This window comes from Chelonoidis abingdonii, chromosome 1 (genome assembly GCF_003597395.2).
Source record: "Chelonoidis abingdonii isolate Lonesome George chromosome 1, CheloAbing_2.0, whole genome shotgun sequence".
NCBI classification, from domain to species: Eukaryota; Metazoa; Chordata; order Testudines; family Testudinidae; genus Chelonoidis; species Chelonoidis abingdonii.
Window position 1 is genome coordinate 99,043,101 of NC_133769.1, and position 20,780 is coordinate 99,063,880.

A 20,780-nucleotide genomic window follows, 5' to 3' on the forward strand; every position below is an offset into this window, starting at 1 on the left:
TAGAAGGGGGTACCGTTGGGTACCCAGAGCAGCGAGAGTCAGGAGCCCCATGCCTCTCGCACCCCCAGCGCCTCCTAGAGAGGTTGGAAGTAAAGGAGCTTCGGACTCAGCGCGCTGCCCAAAGAAAACTGGTCTAGGCCCCACCCTTCAACCTCAGCCGTCTAGTCAGCGCCAAATACAGACCCGTCGGGAACAGTGAGCGAAGGCCGGGGATATATCTCACGCTGACGATCCGCTTGGCGGGAGGAGGGACCCGGCCAGGCGCGCGCCCGGGAAAAGGGGGAGGGTGGCTCGCGCGCGCCTGGGAAAATGTTGCGCAGATTCTAAAATGGAACGTTGTCGGCGGCGTGAATGAGCGCGAGGGGGTGTGTGAGCGTGAGTAAGACAGGGATCAGCGGCGGCAGCAGCAGCAGTAGGAGCCACCACCGCACCCGCCACCTTCTTGCAGCCGGTCCCCTCGCAGCGGTACAGGGAGCAGCCGTCTCCTCCTTCCCTCTGCATGGAGCTCTCTGCTATCGGGGAGCAGGTTTTTGCGGTGGAGAGTATCAGGAAGAAGCGCATAAGGAAGGTGAGGAGAGGGGGGCACCAGCATCTATTTCCCACCTTGCCCTCCCATGCGGGGGAGTTCCAGAGCACCGCGCTGCAGGGAAGGGGCACAGGAGGCCCTGCTCCTCTGTCCTGCCTTCTTGTACATATTCTGGGCTGTAGGGGGTGTGACGGACACGGGCATCTACCTCCCGTCCCATGCTGCAGGCATGGGGTATGGGGGCATTAGTATGTCCCCCCACCCATGCTGCATGCGGGAGAGGGGGCGTGGTGATGGGTACTAGCACCATGCTGCGCGCAGGGGGCGTGAGGGGGATCATCGTCAAGCCTTAGTGCTGTAGGTCATGGGTATGTTTTTCTGTCACCATGTTACAAGGAGAGCAGTATGGTGGTGGTCACCATCACTATCACCTACTGCTCCAACCTCCCCGAGAGAGGACAGGTACCATTTCCATACATGCATCTCTGCATGCTGTTCCCTGCAGGAATGGAGAGAAAGAAGAGCTAGCTGCAAGGCTTGTAGGGGAAAGAGGATCCCTGCCTGTTCTTCTTCCTCTTTTCCACCTCCTACAACTAGGTTATCTTTTCCTTTTACTACCTCCCCTTAAATGAGTAGTGGCCTGTTCAAGAATAGGCCACCTTGCCAAATTTGCTGACCTCCCCTTCCTGATCCTTCATGCCTGTGGATGCAAGTCTTCTTAAGTGTGGCATATATCTTCGATTCCTCGAGGATTAAATTTCTTCATTTGTAGTAAGGGTTCATTTCTTTTTGGAAAAATGTGGGTGTGGGGAGAGAGGCACTGATGGAAATGGGAGAGATGCCTGCATGTTTATCCTATCACCTCTGCTACCTTAGACAAGTCATTTTTGCACCATCTTGACCCTTGGGTGCTGAGCTGTACTTGTGGTTTGAACGGGCACTTCTGTAGATGATGGGGTGATTGAATAAGGTATAGTGCAGTGAATGTTGAAATGTTGATGTGGGACTCTGGGCGAGATCATTGTATAAGAAAGCATGGCATTGTGCTTAAATGATAGAAGCCGGAATTGAAGGAGCTGGGTTTCTGCTTCTGACACTGCCTCTTTTGGTAACCTTGGGCAAGTTATTTTGGTCCCTTTTATTTTTTTAATTGTACTAATGTTGTGTACTGGTTTTGGATGCTTTGGGGCTCTGACTTTTTTCAGGGGTGCTAAGGTCTCATTGACTTGAATTGGAATTATTGGTGCTCAGCACTTCTGAAATTCATGCCAAGATGTGTCAAATTGGGCACCCAAAATCAATGGACATGCCTGAAAATGTTGGTCTTGAATTTAGTGACTCACTTTACACAGCTGTAAAATGGGGATGGAGAGGGTATTAACCACCTCATGGGCTATTATGAGGATTAACCATAAACATCTGTGAAATGTCTTGAGAGCCTTCAATGGAAGGCACCTTATAAGGCAGTACTTTTTCACATATTTGAAAGCTGAACACTCTACCTTCAAGAAAATGAAACTAACTGCATGATCTCCCTTCCCCCTACAACCCATTGTGTATATTAAGTGTATCTTAATTTGTACATTTTGCATGCCTTGCCTCCATAAGTATGTGTGTACACACCACACTTCAGGAAAAGTTATAAGGGCAAAATCATGCTGTTATTATTTCTCAAAGATCATATCAGTTGTACACATGCTCCTCAGGGCTCTTGAATTGATTTCCATACTCTCCCATTTCTTCCTTCTCCCCCCTATATAGTGAACAAGTAAGTGGATACCTTTAAATTCAGCTTTGAATTGCTGTTTATTCAGGTCAGAACGTTGAGTGGCTTGGATGGAAGGGACAGTGTTTGTGCAAAGCATGTAGCAACTGGAAGGGGACATGCCCAAGAGGCATTTCATAGCTTCTAAAATTTTGTATTTCTTCTGGCTTCTTATAACTTGCCCCTCAGACACTTGTTCCATTCCTGGCATGAGTCTTCCTCTCATGTTTATGCATGCGGACTTGTTGTAGGGTTGCTCATGAGTTGTGGAGCTGTGCACATGTGGGCTGCTTGTTGGAGGGTTGCTGGGGCTCCGCCTTCTGGTACTAGTCACTTTTGAAGCACCTGCAGAGCTGTGCTCCCTGGTTGATAGTAGGGTCATTTGAGAGTACTAGGTCTACACACGCATTTGTTTTAGAAATCTATGGATTATTCAGTTTAATGAAGAAAAGGCTTAATTTTTTTTTTAAAGGTAGTGATGGGGAACAAGCTCTTCAGTGTGCGCTGTTGCCAGTGCAGACCAAAGGGTATTATCTTGTCACAGTTTCTCCTCTTCCTGTAGTACCCATATTGGGTTGCAGGCTTAACTTTTTTTTCCCCCCCTCTCTCTAGGGTAAAGTAGAATACCTGGTGAAGTGGAAAGGATGGCCCCCAAAGTAAGTATCTTTCCTCCCCTCCACCCTACCCCCCACTGCTTGCCAGCAATGGCTTTGGCTGTATTTCTGCTCTCCATGTTATTAACATATGTTCTCTTGTGCCTTGCTCCAAAAAAGACAGCCAGCCCCAAACACGCTTTATGTACCCATATTCCTGACTGACTTAATGACTGGTGAGGTTGAAGCATGGGCCCATATCCCTCAGTAATCTCTCTTTTTTCTTTCCATTGTCCTCTCCCCTCTGAAACTGTCCACTTGCTGACTACTTCCAATCCATTCATCTTACACAGGCCAGGTCTACACTACGAGATTAAATCAATTTTAGATACGCAATTTCAGCTACGAGAATAGCGTAGCTGAAATCGAATATCTAAAATCAATTTATTCACCCGTCTTCACCGCGCGGGATTGATCCGCGCGGCTCGCTGTGTCGAATCCGGAAGTCCGGTCGTCTAGCTGGAGTTCCGGAATCGATCTAAGCACGCTCTGGGATCGAGATATCGCGTCCAGACCAGACGCGATATTTCGATCCCCGAGCAATCGATTTTAACGCGCCGATCCGGCGCGTAGTCTAGACGTGGCCATAGAAAAACTCCAAGGGAAACCCAGGTGCTAGGGTTTTAAGTGTTACATTCAGTAGGAGGTGTTCGTCCTTCCAGGTCAGTACTGAGAAGACTCCCCAGCATATTATTAGAGGGTGGGTTGCCTCTAGAAGTGCTTCCTTTTGGATAAGACACACATTGTGAGCATTACCTCTTATCATTAAAGATTTCCCTTCATGAGAGAAGAGGCATGACTCAGATTTACTGGTCACAGTCCAACACAGGGAATCTGTGTTGCCTTTTGAGGATTCCCACTATTTTCCGTTGATTAGGGTATATTTCTGTTCCTGTCCTAAATTATTTTAGTGGTTATTTTAGTCTTCCCCAGAAGTGGCTGCATTTCAATTGGGAGTGACTTTTTCAGCAGGGAACAATCTGTAAAATGCTGTGAGATGAAAGGGATTATGTAAAATTATTACTATATGAACTGCCTGCTTAAACGGACTAGTTCCTCCTCAGTCCATATGGACATCTGTCTTCACTCTTCTAAAAAGAAGTTGAAACATCCCCAAATGCTCTGTCTCACACCCCCACTTCCCAGGTGTATACACAGAGAAGTGTATACAGTCCCTATCTCTCTGGTTGGTGTGAGAAGAGAAACATTTTCTTCCTGGCTATAAATTCTGTGATCAGTTTAACCCTGTGCACTTGAGTACCAATATCTATAGTACAGTTTAGGACCAAGGGCATTTTCTGTGGGCCTGGTGACTTTAGAGTTAACTTCAGCTTTGTGTGTTCAGGCATTCAGGTTTGGAGCATGTCTGCACTGCTAGGAGCACAGAACATTGGTGTTTGTCCTGTTACTTTCCACAAGTGCAGTCACTGCAGTGGTGCCTATTTCACTTTTGCTTGATTATTAGCCCGCAGGAATGGGTGGACTGAGTTTGGTCTAATATCTCTTCTGAAGGACAGTGCAGCACTTGCCTCAATTTGCCGCCTTCTTTCTTCCTTCTTTTCTTTCTCCCAGACCTTGAGATCCGCAGCAAAACAAAATCCGAGCATGAGCATTTGAACCGTCACAGCCTCCTGGCTCAGAGGGGAGAGGATTCCTTGTTTTGCTGTCATGAACCTCAAAACATAAAAATATCATACCCTGTTGATTAGTATCTCATTTTTGAAACCTATTCTTTCCAGGGCTAGCATTGCTTGAAACCCGAAACCTAAATGCTTCAGTTGTTAACGCTCTTCCTTCCTTTTGCCAGTCTCTGTCCTTGATCTCTGAATGCTCTGCACATGCAGAGGTGTGCAGCATACTTAGGTGTTTACATCCTAGCCTTCCAGCACATCCCTTCTCCCTCTACTCATCTTGGTTTTCTCTTCCTCTGCATGTGTGGTTTTTTGCTGTTTTTGATCTCCTTACCCATTATTCATTTACTCCCACTGTAGTGTTGATGGAAAGGGGAAAAGAGTCAGGTACAAGTAGTGCATTTGCTTCTTTCCTGTGCATTCCACATACGCTTCTCAAATTTCCCTCATTAATTTGCCACACCTATCAAATCTCTGGGTTGTGCTGCTGCAGGCAAGGACTGGAAGGGTTACAGATCTGACTCAGCCACAAGCTTGTTTACAACTTGTGTTTGAGGTAGGGGGAGGGGGGGAAGGAAGATCATGTGATCTGTGTTTTCCAGAGTGTGTGCTCTCTCTGCAGTTCTGCTGCTGCAGCCTGGACTGTGTATGTGTGTGTGGTGCAAATCGCACTGTTTTTTCTTTATACAGTGTTTTACCACTGCAGTGAGCAGGGAGCTGAGCTGCAGAGGAAAGGAAACACCCATCAGTTTTTTTGTAACAAATACCCCTCCTCCTCTGCCACCAGAAAAGGAATCCGCTGCCTGATTTTCCCCTCCCTCTTCTGTAAAAAACAAATGCCAAAATCTCTGGAAGGGAGAAAAAGAAACCTTCCTCTGCACAAAAAACATCTTGATTTTGGCAGCCTGCAGATACTGAGACTGCTGCAGGAGGCTTGGGTGAAAAGATGGGGGAGAATTGGTGAGGGTGGAGTGAGAAGGGCGGGAAGGGTCAGTTAACAGGAAATGGTGAAGGCCTGTCTGTCCTTAACCCTGTGCTCTGTCCATAACCTTCTAGAATAAAGTACATCTTCGAATTTCTGGGTTTCATACCTGTCCTTCTCCCTTGTTGAGGAATCTACATTAGGGGAGATTCCTGAGGATGATTCTAGAAACCTTATCTTGATGCTCTCTTCCACATCAGGAGTGAATGTTCCAGAACCACACGCACAATGTACACCTCTTTATCCAAAAAACAGACTGTTCTGTAATAATTTGGCTTGCTGCTCTGCTGCAGAGATGTTTATACAAACACCACTGCCCTTCATGTGGTTTTTGGTACAACTTCTTTCTCCCCCATTCAGGAATGTGTGAGTGTGTGCTCCACTGCATGGGTCATAGACCTTTTTAGTCCAGAAAATAAATCACTCTGGAACACTTTGTTCTAGAGCTATATTCTCCTCCCTGCTGGGATGGGCATTCCAGATGAATAACACATGCCAGGCCCTGTCAAACATGGCCTTTGTGAGTAGTAACCCTTCCAGAATTGTTTTGCATTTAGCTCTTCCATGTTCTAGCTCTTCTCAGAAAGCAGTTTTTAAAGACTTCCCCATAGTCAGAATGTTTCACTGATACCACACATACCTCACCTAACCCCTGGTTCCTGTCTCAGCTGCATAACAGTCAGGGAGAAAGATGGGCTGATGACCTTTCTGCTCTGCAAGGCTAGCTTCTGTTTTCTGGGTGCCAAGTTCGGAAGTACTATTTCCAGTCCTCCCCCACCCCTCCAACACCTGGCTTATGTTAGATAGCGTCTGTGCTGCTGAAAACAATATGCATGCATCCCTTTTTTTTCTTATCCAAACCTAGAACTGGTGTATAAAACCTAGTCCATCAGCATCTTGTCACGGATATAGGAGGAGTTAGGAGGATATGAAATAGCAAAAGGGTCTGAAGGCTTACAGTCAACTTACTTTACTCCCCAAATCTAGGTGTCTTTTTTTTTTTTTTTTTTAATTAAACACCATCGGTGGTGAAAAATCCATTCAGCTGTTTTTAATCCTTTCAGCTTCAGTAATCCAAAATATGTTGTTAACACAGTGAAGAAACATATTTCTGCTTAGAAATCTATTAATCTCAAGTGTCCTGTTTTCTTAAAAATCCCACCCAGCCAGGCCCACTGCCATAGTGGTTAGTGCTCTGCCATGGGGCAGAGCCAGATTTGCTCCCCATGTTGGGAGCAGCCCTGCAAAGCAGATTTGCTCAGTCTCCAGTGGTGGGAGTAGTTTATGATGCTCCTGCTGACTTTAAGAAAGGTTTTGAGGGGACCTGCGGTGGAAAGCCCTCTCTGTTCTCTTACAAAGAGTGGATGATGTAGGGTTTAGACTGATTCGGGGGCTGGGGGGGTGTATGTACAGGTGAAAAGAGGTGATGGGAAGTTTCCAGAGCTCTAAAAGTGGTGTGGCTGGTCCCTGACTTCCCACTGAGTAGTGATCTATGTACGGGAGGCAGGTTCCAGGGCCTCAGCAATGCCAGTAGCAACCCTGGCAGAGAAGATGTTTCACTGAAGTCTTTTAAAAATATATTCATTTTTATTTCTTCAGATACAGCACATGGGAGCCGGAGGATCACATCCTGGATCCTCGCCTGGTAGTGGCTTATGAAGAGAAGTAAGAGGGCCTGGTGTCGTTCCCCCTCTTCCCCCTCCCAAAGGAAAACTTAAAATAAAAAAGTCCTGTATGCATAGAATGGGAATAGCATGGGCAGCAACGTCATAAGAATCTCTGCTGTCCTGCCAATACGCCTCAATTGCCATCAAGGGTGGCCACCTCTGGGAATGTCTGGTTCATTCTCCATGGCCCATTCAGCCCTGGGACTCTGCTGAGACTGGCAAGAAAGAAGTCAGTGCCAGTCATGGTGGTTTTGTGAGAAGCACGCTTGTCCTCTCATTGCCCAAATGCTGCTGGAGAGCTATTGTGAATTAACTTCCAGTCATTGCCACCGGGGCTGGATATAAACAGGTGACTCAGAGGCACCATATCCCAACCTAGATCAACTGAACTATGCCGTTTCCTTTCTAACAAGGTTTTTACTCCCATGAGAAGCAGCTCTGGGGTTTTCTTCTTACTTGTGATGCTGGCCAGTGGGGTTTGGTGAAGGAATTAAGGGAACTAGCTAGATGCAGAGAGTGGAAGCCCTAGTTGGGCCTTGTGCTGTGTTGTTCTGTATTGTAGTTTTGTCATCTTGTCTCGTGTTTTCCTTGCAGGGAGGAGAGAGATCGTGCATCAGGATACAGGAAGAGAGGCCCTAAACCGAAACGCCTCTTATTACAGGTAACCTTTCACTGTTCCTGGCGTGTCCTCTCCCATTCTTAGTCCCTTTGTTACTGCATCTATGGATCTTCCAGGGTGGAGCTGACTTTCTGTTTGCAATAGTATATCTTTGGACTTTGTCCATACTAGGAAGAAAGGTGGTGGGTTTTAAACATAATAGCTAATACATTTTAAAATCCTAGTGTAGACAAGGCAAGCTGCAGTTTTAACCCACTTAGCGGATTGAGATGACTCCAAGGTGTTTCCATTGAGAGTGTGCCTACACTCCCAGGCTGAGTACGCAAACTTGTGTTGGCAGGGCTCATGCTAGCACACTAAAAGTAACAGTGTGGACATTGCAGCAGTGGCAGAAGCTGGCTAGCACTCGAGCACAACTGGCTAGCGCGTGTTAAAACTAGAATGTGCCCTGTGTACGCAAGGATTTTAGTGTGTCAGCTAGCATGTTAATCACCTCTTGTTCTAATTTGCACAAACCCCCTTTCTTTGCTGCTTCAGGCTCTGAGAGGGCACTGAGAACATCCCTCTGCTGGAGATTATCCCTGCATGAGGGATGGAGGAGGTTTGGGCAGCACTCAGATATTCTGCCTTGTAAACAGCTCTCTGGTGAAACTTGTGCCTCCGTGTTAATGTTTATTTTCAGCAAAACTTAAACCATGCTCAGGCCCAGATGGAGCTGGCCTGTAGAGGGTCGTTGTGGCAGTGGAGGCATCATATTAGGGCAAGTGGGTTCCACTGTGCAGAAGGGATGGCTGTAGGTGCCCCGCAGGGCAATCAGAGCCATGTAAGTACCTAAACAATTAGTTTTCTGCCATAAAAGAGATGCTACCTGTTTTTGTGCTCACTGGATTCAAACTGGGCCCTGGCCCTGTGGAATTTCAGAGCCATTAGTCACATGGAAGCAAAGTTCTGGCAACCTACACAAGTAACCATAATGTCTCTGCCCACTGTTGTGCCATGGACATGATCCTAGGAGGTAGAGAGAGAGAGGAAAGACTTACTGGCTCAGCTAGTTTATCCTTTTTGCAGACCTCTCCATGATATTCTTCTCCAGGATGTTTTCACAATTTTAAACATCCCAAGCAAGTAAGCTTCCAACTTGTATTAGTTTTTATTATGGTAGGGCCAAGAGGCTCCACATAGCGAGAGACCACCCTTTCCCTGGAGACTTTAGAGGACAGACAAAAGATGGGAAGGGAAATGGAGGCACGGGGTGAAGTGACTTATCCATGGTCATTTAGAAGATCTGTGGCAGACATATGACTAGAACCAAGTCTCCTGATTCCTAGACCAATGCCCAGGGATTGACCAGGCTGTCTCAGGAGATTATTCTGTACAGCAGCGGTTCTCAAACTTCATTGGAGCTTGACTCCTTTCTGACAAGAAAAATTACTACATGACCCTAGGAGGGGGTACCGAAGACCGAGCCCCGTCTCCCTGGGTGCGGGGGCCAAAGCTGAAGCCCAAGGGCTTCTGCCTTGGTCAGGGTGTATGTAACCTTAGTCCTGGGCAGTGGGTCTTGGCTCTGTGCCCCAGCAAGTCTGAAGCCAACACCAGCCTGGGCGACGCCATTAAAATCGGGTCGTGACCCACTTTAGGGTCCCGACCTAGAGTTTGAGAACCTCTGCTGTACAGTAATAGCTGTTGCTGTTGGGATGGTTGACTTGATGCATTCATCTCAAGCTTTCCCTCTGCTCAGTGACCTCGCTGCACAACTCTCTCCTCCCTAGGCGTTTATGCACCTGTAGACAGTTATCCCCCTTCCTCTTAGGATGGTTCTGTCCCTGCAAGGGCATTGAAACACACATGTTTTGATTCTGTTACTCTGGGATAACTGGCCTTTCTGTTCCATTCCCATTCACAGAGGCTTTACGGTATGGATCTGAGGAGTGCCCACAAGGGAAAGAAGAAGCTCTGTTTCTCTCTATCACGGCAATTTGGAGGAGGAGGAGGAAGCAATCTGGGAGGGGCCAAGCCAGGACAGACAGAGCTGTCGGAGAAGAGTGGGGGAGGTGTCCTACCATTCCCGCTCCGGAAGCAGCGCAAGAACCAGAAATATCTCCGGCTGTCGCGGAAGAAGTTTCCACGCATGTCAAGCCTGGAGAGCCGTAACCACAGGCGTGAGTTCTTCTTGAAGGAATCAGTGGCACTAGAGACTAGGCAGACTCCCAATGACTGGGATGCAACGCAGCATGCTATCAAAGAAGGTAAGGCCAGGGACCCCACTTGACTGTGAATTGAGGGGCATGAACATGATGCTCTCTGATTTTTTGTTTACTAGACACACACACTCTTCCTCCTTGCCTACTGCATCCTGGGAGTGTGGTTTTGGGTCAGCTCTTTACAATGTGTGCAAAGGCTATAATTGGCAAGGTTGCCCCCAAACACTTTTGCAAGTTGTCTGGATGAATAACTCGATTAATCTATCAGTCTGTTTCTGTGGTGTTGCCACCTGTGTGTTCTTATATTGGTGACCATCATAATATCAGAGTGCATGTGAAAGCTAGTGCTGCTTCTCCTCCCCTCTGCTTTTCCAGAGAGATGACATGGCTGTCTGTTGCAGTGAGAAACTGTGTCTTGTCATGTTCCAGCATATAGTTCTTCCCCTTACTCTGATAAAGGGAACCTTAAAAGAGATAAATTCACATACTCGTAATCCTTTAGCAGTGCCACTTTGAGGCATGTGTGCAAATGTCAATGGGAACCCTTCCCTCCCTCTCTTCCACCCAAAATCCCTTTGCGTTAATATTGTGCTAAATCACCTGTTTTGAGGGTGGGGTGCAAAGGTCACTGGAACTTCAAATGTCACAAGCTAAATAGGGCAATAAGTGGATGGCAGACCTCCACGCAAACCCTGGGAGCTGCAGGGGGGCATCTCAGGAGTCATATCTTTCAGAGTCAGTAGCAAACCACTACCCATGCATAGTTTGAGCTTCTGAAGGTGTGGTTTTCCTGATGAGATGTAAAATCAATGTCATGGCACTTCTGGTAGGAGCAAGGTGTTACCTAAGTTAGAATTAGGTTGGGCCATGGGGCTAATTAGATTCTGGTGATCCAAACTTTCCCTTCTAGTTTCAATTGGAGAAAGTACTCAACTTCCCCCTCCACGATTGCCCTGTAGCGCCACTAATGCAGAATGTCTGTCGTGCTGCATATTGATGGTGGGTGATGTGACCCCTAGCTGTACAGTCTGTAAAGCACTTTGGGATCTGAAGAATGAAAGGTGCTAGAGAAATGTAAAACTATTTTTCTATTCTCCCCTCGATGTGTGCACGTTCGGAATTCCGGTTAGTGTCTGGGTGAATGGACTCTTTCCGAGGTGAGAGTAGACACACCTCAGATATCTGAGACAGAAGCCAGGAAATGCCCAGTTAAGGGGTCCACATTCCATACCCAGGTGGGACAACAGGGTGCAGTACAGGTAAAGTAATAGAGAGGGGATGTTTCCCTCCCCTCTCCGTATGTTTTTGTGGCTCTCTTTGGGTGCGGGGTTTGTTCAGTCTTTTCTTCAGTTTTTTATACTGTGGGGAAGTGGAAGTGGGGGGGGGGGTATTTGGGTCCCTCACTTTGAGTGGTAGAGATTAGGAGCTCCAGGAGAGAGTAGATGTTTTTAGCTTCCTCCCCTTGGTGAGGAAGGAGTAACGAGGGAGACTCTTGTACCCTTTGGATCCCAAAGGAGTGGCATTGATGGGCTTTGGAGAGAGTCACATCCAGCCCTTCCCTTGGCTGGATTTGGAGGTACAATGGAGGAAAATCCTCAGTTTGTTAAGGCCCTCTTAGGCCCAGGGAACATGGCGTATCTGGGATGAGCTTGAAAAATACTAGTTTTGATTGGGATGGGGGTTGAGTTTACACTATAGTGAACGCTTGCACTAACCAGGAGACCTAGTGGGCTGAGATCCAGTTGCCAAATACTCCCCCCTGAAGTGGGATATTTTGACTCCCGTTTGGAAAGAGGGTGGGAAATGTATAATGAACATGCTGATGGACCTGTAAGCATGGTGGTGGTGTTGGGGGCTGTTGTAGTATCAGCCTGCACAGCTGATCGTGTGTCTGTCTGTCGTTCTTCTTGCCACTCCCCCTTCTTTCCCTCACCCTTCACTGTCCCATTATTATCTTCCCACCTCTTCCCTCTGCCCCTTACTTTCTAGGGGGAGGGGGAGGGGGTTTAGACACCTACAGTGCCTTGGAGCATGTGCAAACTTGGCACAGGTTGATGTCACCCACACATAGCCAGCAAGGATGCTCCTCTTCTGTTAGCCCCTCATTCTTTTTCTAATGTGCTCTTATCCACCTCTCCCTCTGCAGTAGGTGTGGATGCAGTTGATGGCAGCCTCCCCTGGATCCCCACCTTGTCCCCCAGCGAAGTGACAGTGACAGACATCACGGCGAACTCCATTACCGTGACCTTCAGAGAAGCACAAGTGGCTGAGGGCTTCTTCCGAGACCGAAGTGTGCAGTTCTGAATCTCCATTTTTAATGTTCCTAGTCAGATTCTTTTGGGGGTGGGGTGATTATTTCACTCTTTAAAAAAATAATCCAAAATGTTTCTTTTTAAAATGTTTACAGAGGATTTTTTTTTTTTTTTTTAACTGAAGTCTCATTGATTTTTCTTTTCCCCTTCAGATACGCAAAAACAAAAGGCAACGTACGGGCAATGTGTTTTTGTTTGTTATACTTGTCTGTTATTGCTTTGGCCGTTTGAGAAACTGATACCCCTTTCCTTGGCAAAGACTCCCCTGGTAGGGCATCTTGAGAATTTTTTTTTTTTCTCCATGTAGTCCCTTTGCTCTGTTAGTTCTGGCAGCTGCATTTAGGGTGAGAGAGGACACGGAGATGGAAGGGGTTGGACCTATTGCTTGCTTCCCTGATTTGGAGTTGTTGTCCCTTGGGTAAAGATGCTTCCTCTGGACAACACCCTCCCTATCTTCCTCCTCCCGCCCAGCTACTACAGTGAGATGTAATGGACCCGATCACTTTAGGTAGCTAAAGTCTGTTATAAGCTTCCTCCCTTCCTAATGTTTTATCTGTGGCAGTATTGCAGATCGTCTGTTTGCCTGGGAAGGTAGGAAACTCCATTGCAAGTAATGAACGGGGTTGATGGTTATGTGATTCCATGAAGAATGAAGGGATGTTTTCCCTCTCTGCATGATCCATTGATCTTGTAACACAGGGGTTTTCAAACGGGGGGCGGGACCCCGCAGGGGGTTGTGAGGTTATTATATGGGGGGTCGCTTGCTGTCAGCCTCCACTCCAAAGCCCTCTTCACCTCGAGCATTTATAATGGTGTTAAATAGATAAAAAAGTGTTTTTAATTGGTAAAGGGGGGGGGGTCACACTCAGAGGCTTGCGATGTGAAAGGGGTCACCAGTACAAAAGTTTGAGAACCAGTGCTGTAACACATATCTTTGTTACCTCCCAGCTGTGGTATATTGGCTACACATACTCACTTTGGATTTCTGAGCCTTTAATAAAGGCCATTTAGGAGGATAACTGTATATATTAACACAGTGGTACTCATTTTTCTCTATGCAGAGACCTTCCCAGAACTCTTCTCTCTGACTAGAACCTTTTTCTGATCTAGAAATGTGGGAAGGGGAAAGGTGTTTGTGTGTAACCACCCCCCACACGCACACTGAGGGATGAGGATTCCCCCCAGGCTGAGAACCCCTGTACTAAAAGATTTACCAAACCCAGATTGGATATAAATATTGTCCTGAAAATGCTTTAATAAGTCAGTGAAAAGGGTGGCTCTCTTCCTGGGAAGAAGGGCTCACAGAGGGATTGAAACATTGCCCGGCAGTGCTGGAAATCCACAGATAATGGCAGAGGCCTAGTGCATGAGAACTAGGCCGTGAAACTGGACTCTAGCTGGTCAGTTTCCACTTTTAGGTAATTTTTTGCTCTCTGATCAAATGTAAAGGCCAAAAGTGAATAGCATAAGGGCTGGGAGGAGTCTACTAGACTTCTAACATTTTTTTAACTTTTAATTTATCCTCTAAAGTGATAAGGACTCTTGGATTGAGTGTCCTATTTATATTTTCCCCCCCCTTCCCTTTTGAGGGTTTAAAAAGCTTTGCCAAGGAAAGCCACCTGCAGTTCTATAGAGCCTGCCTGGTCTTGCACTTAAAAACGCCTGGAGATTTGTGCTGGATTCTACCTGTGACATTTTGGGGTTTCTAAGAATTGCTGAATCTTCAAAGTTGATAGTTTAGCATCTGTTCTTGCACGCTCGCTCGCTCTTCCTTCTTTAAACTTAAAAATCTGTCTCTCCCTATGGAAAGCAAGAAGGGTAAGCTAGGGCCTTGCGGGGAATTATGGGGTAGGGGGGAATTGTGGGGTAGTGTAATACAGTGCAGCCTTGACTCTTTCTTCACTTACTGCCCTCCTTTAATTCCCTCCAAAAAAAAATGACTTCATCTGCTGGTTTTGTGCTATCTGAAGCTACTTTCATACAGAGCTGAAGCTAAGTGTTAGTGTAGATCCTAAATGCTGTTTCTCTGCAGCTTGTCCCCTGGAGGGCTTAGCTTCAGGCCTGCAGAACTTAGTTCTGCAACACTGATGCTTTGGGTCCTGCAAACACTTGCTTTTTACAAAGGTTTTTAGACTGCCTCTAAGCTTTTTTTAAAAGCACATTTTACCTCTGATAGGCTCTAGCTGCTTATAGGATACTAAGATTCACGCTCTATTGTCTGGACTAGACTGCCTTCCACCAGGTCATGGTACTTCCGGGACAGACTGATATGCCCTATATTTCAGGTGTCTCAGTGCAAATATTTTTGTCCCTCAAAATAAACACAAGGTGGATGCAGGAGACTGCCCCAGCTCCAAGTTTTTATTAGTGGTGAATTCTGAGAGGGTGGTGGTGGGGGGAACCTGAGTTGAATTTTTTTTAGTGGTGGGAGTAGGTGTCAGAGAAGAAGAGGGAGTGCTGAATCCTAAAAAAATAGAAACAGTGCAACCTGTGGAATAAACATAGACTCGGGACAAAGTTTGTCAAACGTGGTTGCCTAGAGTTAGGCTTCTAAATGCATATATAGTCACCTACATAGAAGTGTCCTCTTTCCCCATTCCTCCCTTCAAAAAAAGGGTGCTGAGCACCTGCATCTCCTACTGACTTCCCTGAGAGTTACAGGTCCCCAGCATATCTGAAAATCAGGGTGACTTTGATCCAGGTGACTGTAGATTTAGAAGATTAATCCTAGGTACCTGAGTTTGAAGAACTTACTCCCCAACTTGTCGTTGCAAATCTTTGTAGGATCTGGAAGAGTGGTTTTAACTTTTATTTTTTTATATGTGGGTATATGGCTTTCTATGCACTTTTCCCAGTTTAGTCCAGAAATACTGCAAGAAAAACTCTTGTTTGTGGATGTTTCCAGCCCTGGCCAAAATCTGGGAAGCAACAAAAATCCTGTAAAGGGCAAGAAAAAGGCTGCTTCTCTCACCAGACTTCCGTTCTGCTTTTTTCTCTCCTTGGTGTCACCTTCTATGCACCCATTGAGATTTTCCAGACCAAAGAATTCTGTCTTGACATTCATTTTCTTTGAAGAACACAGTTTTTGCAAACTTGACTGTAAGTGGAAGTTCTGGAGCCCTTGCAAACAGGATTCACCCACTGCTTCATTTTTAACTCTTGTAGATGTTTAGTTACATTGCTTCTGATGACTAATATCCTTTTCTGACCTAAAATGATTAAGGAGATATATTGGTAGCCGTACTACCTTATGCCCAATTCACTGGGGGGGGGTGGGTAATCCATTTCCGGTTGAGATGCAGAACCTTGCTAATGTGTGGGTTGGCTTTTTTGGTGGCGTGGAGAGAACAAGGGGGGAGAGGATGTTTTGTGGTAGGAAACTAAATGTATCTTTTGGTTTGTTTGTTTTTTTTGACACATCCTTAGCCAGGTTTGTATATTGTAACAATCAGTCTTGCTCTCTTAACAGAATGGTTTTATTGTTTTTAGTCTCTGTAAAGTGTGGTTCTCTTCTGAAAAGTGACTGGAGAAATGGTGGTGTGGGCTCCAGGGTGGTGGAATGTCAATGATTTTCAAATCAAATGTGCTCAGTTTACAAGCGCAAAGATTCTTAACTGCAAACTCAGCCTGGAATCTGAAAGTCATATGGAGGCCTTGTTGCCTGCTATCACGAAAATCCAAGATTGTGTGATTGGCGCTTCCCTAGCTATTATGGTTGATGCAAGAGACAAAATAAGAGTCCAGTTGGAACTTACTTTAATGGTTCTGTTTGAAATAGAATCCAACCGACTCCCCTATAGCTTTGCTGACTGCAAGGCTGAAGCAATGCAGACTGACTTCAGCCAGCAGAATTGCACAAAAAGTAGGTCCCTAGAGTAAGAAGGGACTTTTCTTATAGAGTCAGTCTTCAGAACAGAACTGCACTGTAAAAAACTTGCTAGCAGTTCTTTGGGTAGGCGATGCTTGTTTCATGCATCTGTTCATAGTGGTATTTTATGTATTGTTTGTATCATGGCCACACTTAGGGGCCCCAGTCACGTCAGGACTCCATTGTGCTAGGCACTGTACAAACATTTGTTGAAGACTGCTTTTTTCCCCCAATACCTTTCATCCCCAGACCCAGTATTTTTATTGATTCCTCAGAGCACCAACCACAAAAGATTAGCGGTATCTTAAGGTACGTCTATGCTGCAAAAAAACAACTCCCCAGAACCAAGTCTCGGATCCCAGGCCAACTGACTTGGGCTCCTGCTATAGGGGCTAAACATACCAGTGTAGATGTTCCCATGCCCAGCCAAGCAGGAACATCTAGACAGCTATTTTTAGCCGTTCAGCGTGAGCCCAAGTCAGTTGACCTGGGCTCTGAGACTTGCTGCCTCGGGTCTTTTATTACAGTGTAGTCCTGTCCTTAGTAGCCCTGTGTCTCCAGCACACCCCTTATTCTCCTGTAATGACTTGGGCCCTTGGATGTGTCAAGTCTGATCCTTGTTTTCAGCGGCAGACAGGATATTGTGGGAACACCCAAATGCAGTTCCTTTTGCCAAAATAAACCCAAGTCTGCCAGTGAAGTGACCCTGACTAAGTCAGAGCCTGAGACAGAAACGAACATGTGATTAACAAAGCAGAACAGGGTAGTTTGTTTGTTTTTTTGTTAGTGTTGTGAAACTGTCCTGAAAGATTCTTCTGGTGTGTTTGATTGAATGTGTGAACTTGGTTTTGATCTCATGGGGCCCTGGGCCCCAGTACTGCTTCCTGCTCTACCCAGCCCCACACTTAGTATTGTGTTTGATGGTTTAACTGGAATAAAGTGGCCTCATGTAGGCTGAAAAATAGGCAGGCTGCTAATAGGAGATACTTAATGCAACCACCACAGCAAAGACTGGGGTGAGGAAATACAGTGCTGATGGGTGTGGGCAGCAGCCCAGGGTTGATGATTAAAGCGGGGTCCCTTTGCTGAACATTAATTTCCTGCTTTTGAAGCAGGAAAGAAGCAAACCTTTTTTCTAAAAATTGTGATTTTTTTTTTTTTTTCCCTTCTCTTCTGTTCCTATTCCATGTACTCTTCCTGCAGCCTGGGAAGGCGAGCAGTGTAGCTTCCTGGGACAGTGTGGGGGCTGCTTGATGAATGGGGCCCCTAACTTGTAGGGTCTGGCATTCCTTGGACTCCAGAGTTGTGCGGGATCTGTGTACCGCATCACCACTGTCAATAATGGCCTTGCTAGATTGTTCAGGACGCACTGTTGGGTAGAGTGCCTGTTAGTAAGGAAGAGAGTGCATTGCAATGCAGGGAGCATTCATTAACTCCCAAGGCCCGCCCAGGGTCTGCATCATGCTGATACTTCCCATTAATAAAATCAGATGCCAAAGTGAGAACTCAAAAACCTTTCCTCTTGTTGGAGACTTCTGCTCCCATCCTTTGTAAGTCCCCATTCTGACAGTAGTTAATGGCTTCATTCAGCTGGCCAATTCCTTCTGTGCACTCCGCAGCGGCCTGTCACAGCTATTGGTTTTGGCACAGATTTGTTCACTTTTTTTCATCTGAGTGAAAATATGAAAATATTAGATGGGGATGTGTATGGGGCAGGGGTATGCATGGGAAGAGAAGTATCAAGGAAATGGAGTATGTCTGTTCAGTGTAGCCCAGTGTATTCAAATGCACAATTTTCCTATTTCTTCACTTCCTTTTCCCCCTTAGGACATCACTGCCCTGCATCAGCATTTTAGAAGGATTAACTGGCACTCCTCTGTGTGATCTGAATGGGCATGGAGTAAGTGAGCATGTGTGGAGAGAGTTGTTTGCGTCTGTGTTAAGTAGCTGGGTCTTTCAGGGGGAGGGAAAGCACAGATTTATCTTTGTGGGGGAGGGAGCCAAGCAGGAGAATGACAGTTCAGATCAGAGCAGTTATTAGAAAGGAAAATGTGCTATTGGCACGTGCAGGTGATAGTGACAGATTGTTGCATTGTACATGTTCTCAAGCCAATATCTGCCAGAGGCTAGAGCACAGTGGTCTAAAATCAGTTCTCTCTCATGTCAAAGGGTCCGTGTTGTCCTCTGCCCCGCCGAGCTCAAATGCCCATAAGCCAGGGCTATAGCCTTCACACAAAAGGAGAATGGCTGTCCCAAATTATTTAACCACTCAGCTGAAACCTAAGATATTAGGTAGGTGGAAGTGATTGTGGGACCTGCCCAAGAGATTAGCATTTGTAAAGCAGGGGTAGGTTGCCAACCTCATCGGAACAGTCACTGGTGGGGAAGGGCAGACATAGCATTCGTTCAGAATCTCATATCTTCTTCTAATATCTATTTAGGACTCTTCCTTAGGATAAGGAATGTTTCCTGGGGATTTGGCCACTCCATCCAGAAGCCATTGCCCATTCAGAAATCTGTGATCAGAAGTAGCACAGAGCAACTGAGACCAATAATGGAAGCTGGTAGTGGCTGGCATTTGAATGGGAGACCGAATTACTGTACTTGCCATATGGGATGGGTAGAAAGCTCAGGCTCAGAGAGAGGATTTGCTGCTTTCATTAATTGTGGGCCACTTGTTACCCTGCCCCTCTTTTTAGAGAAGAGGCACGCTCCCCTCCCACAAGTGTGTGGGTACTGGAGGTGCCAGATTGACACATGGGGGTGGGGGGGAGGCACTGAGTGATGGTCAGAAACCTGACCTTTTAGAATCCATCTGTTCTGTCTCATTTTAGTGCCAATGGTGGGGGAGGGTTTAGGGATTAGGGTTTTGGAGGGGGTTGGGCAGGTGTTAACCAGAAATATAGAAGTAGCACCAAAAACTCTCTGAAATCTAAAAATGTTAGTCTGCTTTTTGGCTTTTCTTAAGTCAAGGCCTAAGTATGTTTGAAGCACTTTGAAGATGCAAAGCACTAGGAGCGCTGAGTACTCTTATTGCCTCATTTTAAAAGTTCCATTTGGAAAGGGAAAGATGTATCCATTTCAGACCAGTGGCTATTCCTTATCTTCTTTCCACAGCTGCCATCCAGCTCTTGGCATCCCTTCTATGGTTGTAGGGTGGGTTTGCCATTTCAGGCATCCCAGATGAAGAAGGGTACAATGAAGGAGCGGAGGAGACTTTAAAACTCCACATCCACCTTCAGAACACGTTTTCCCTCACCACTTGCTGTATATAGGGGAATTATTAGGTTCTGTTCCCATGTTCAGTAGTCCCAGTTTTTAGAGATGGCTGAGATGTGATCCAGTAGGTTTCTTCCATCTCTAGTTTTGGAGACATCTTTTTAGTTCCCTTTTCTGGACAAATTGCACTTTAGGAGCTTATTGGGGATGGGAGGCATGTGTACCTCTTTGGCGTAGGGATAATCCAACAGCTGTTTTCAGTGGCTGGACTCTTCCAGTGGGTTATTGTCTCACCTCACATCCAACAGAACAGGTGCAAAGGAACTTGCTTTAAAAAAATCACAAAGTTTAGGCTTAAAAAAAAAAATCTATATTGAACATTTGAGCTGGCTATGTAGAGCATTTTAGTTAGTAGCAGGCACCTGTGTTTGGAGAAACCCCAATCCTCCCAGCTTTTCAGCACCGACCTTCTTTCCCATGCTTCTGCACTGCTTGATCTAGGTTCTTCTAAGACTGTTGTGTGACTTTACTGCCTATTTTATATGCTTGTTTTCCACCAAGGACGGGGTTGTGGAAGGTTACTTTATTTTTATTCTTGGCATGATAGAGCACCTGAGTCTTTGCACAAGAAAGCTTCCTTTGCACAGAATGAGCTAGCTTTTGTACAGACTAACTGAATGTATTTGGGGAGAGGGGGCTGAGGGAACGAATCAATTCCAAACAAACAAACAAACAAAAGACCCCTAAGTATAATGCCTTTTCGGAGTGAGTGCTTGTTGTAAGTGGAGATTGTAATACAAATGGGAGGACAAGTCTAGTTACAATTTGATGCAAAGTGTGGTTTTATTTTTGTACTGATATGGATAAGAGACTGTACAGCATCTATTTATTTAGATGATTTATGTGGTAAATGTTGCAAAGTTATTAAAATTAAATATTAGAACTGACATTTAACTAATGGCTTATTTGTGTTGTCATTTTCCCCCTTAATCCTACAGTTCCATTCTTTCTGTTTCTGCTGACCTCTTGGCCTATGGGATGAATGTGCAGTAGTGCTATTGGCTTAGGAGAGATGGAAATCATATGTGTATGATGAACAGGGCAGAGGGATCATGTTTAGTGAGGGCAGTAAGGGCATTCTCTGACCACACCTCTTAATGGACCATCTCAAGCAGGTTAGGTTTTTTTAATTAATTTTAAAAATGGAAAGTGAGTTTTAGCTGACCTCTCAAGATCCCTTTCAGTCCTATATTGCTGTTGTTCTGTACAACACAGAATGCACCTGCCAGGCACCCAAAAGTAAATCCATAGTCTTTGCTTCCAAATGTTCTGTGCAC

At 45.9% G+C, this 20,780-nt stretch overlaps 1 protein-coding gene across 7 annotated transcripts; it reads left to right on the forward strand.

Annotated features, from left to right (window-relative positions):
* Window positions 1–246: 246 nt before the first annotated feature.
* CBX7 (chromobox 7) lies at window positions 247–20,397 on the forward strand. 7 transcript variants are annotated; one of them, XR_012656326.1, is made up of 8 exons: window positions 247–568; window positions 2,904–2,947; window positions 7,157–7,222; window positions 7,819–7,885; window positions 8,526–8,666; window positions 9,747–10,089; window positions 11,175–11,303; window positions 12,191–12,276. XR_012656326.1 is itself a non-coding variant. In XM_032790247.2 (7 exons), exons 1-7 carry the CDS (start codon window positions 500–502, stop codon window positions 12,346–12,348), a joined length of 885 nt encoding a protein of 294 aa, XP_032646138.1. In that variant the 5' UTR covers window positions 247–499; the 3' UTR covers window positions 12,349–20,397. The 7 variants fall into 7 exon arrangements, 6 of the variants coding, with proteins under 6 accessions (XP_032646138.1, XP_032646139.1, XP_032646137.1 ...); XM_032790247.2 differs by lacking the exon at window positions 11,175–11,303 and having other exon boundaries at window positions 12,194–20,397; XM_032790246.2 differs by lacking the exon at window positions 11,175–11,303 and having other exon boundaries at window positions 249–568; window positions 12,191–20,397.
* Window positions 20,398–20,780: the final 383 nt, after the last annotated feature.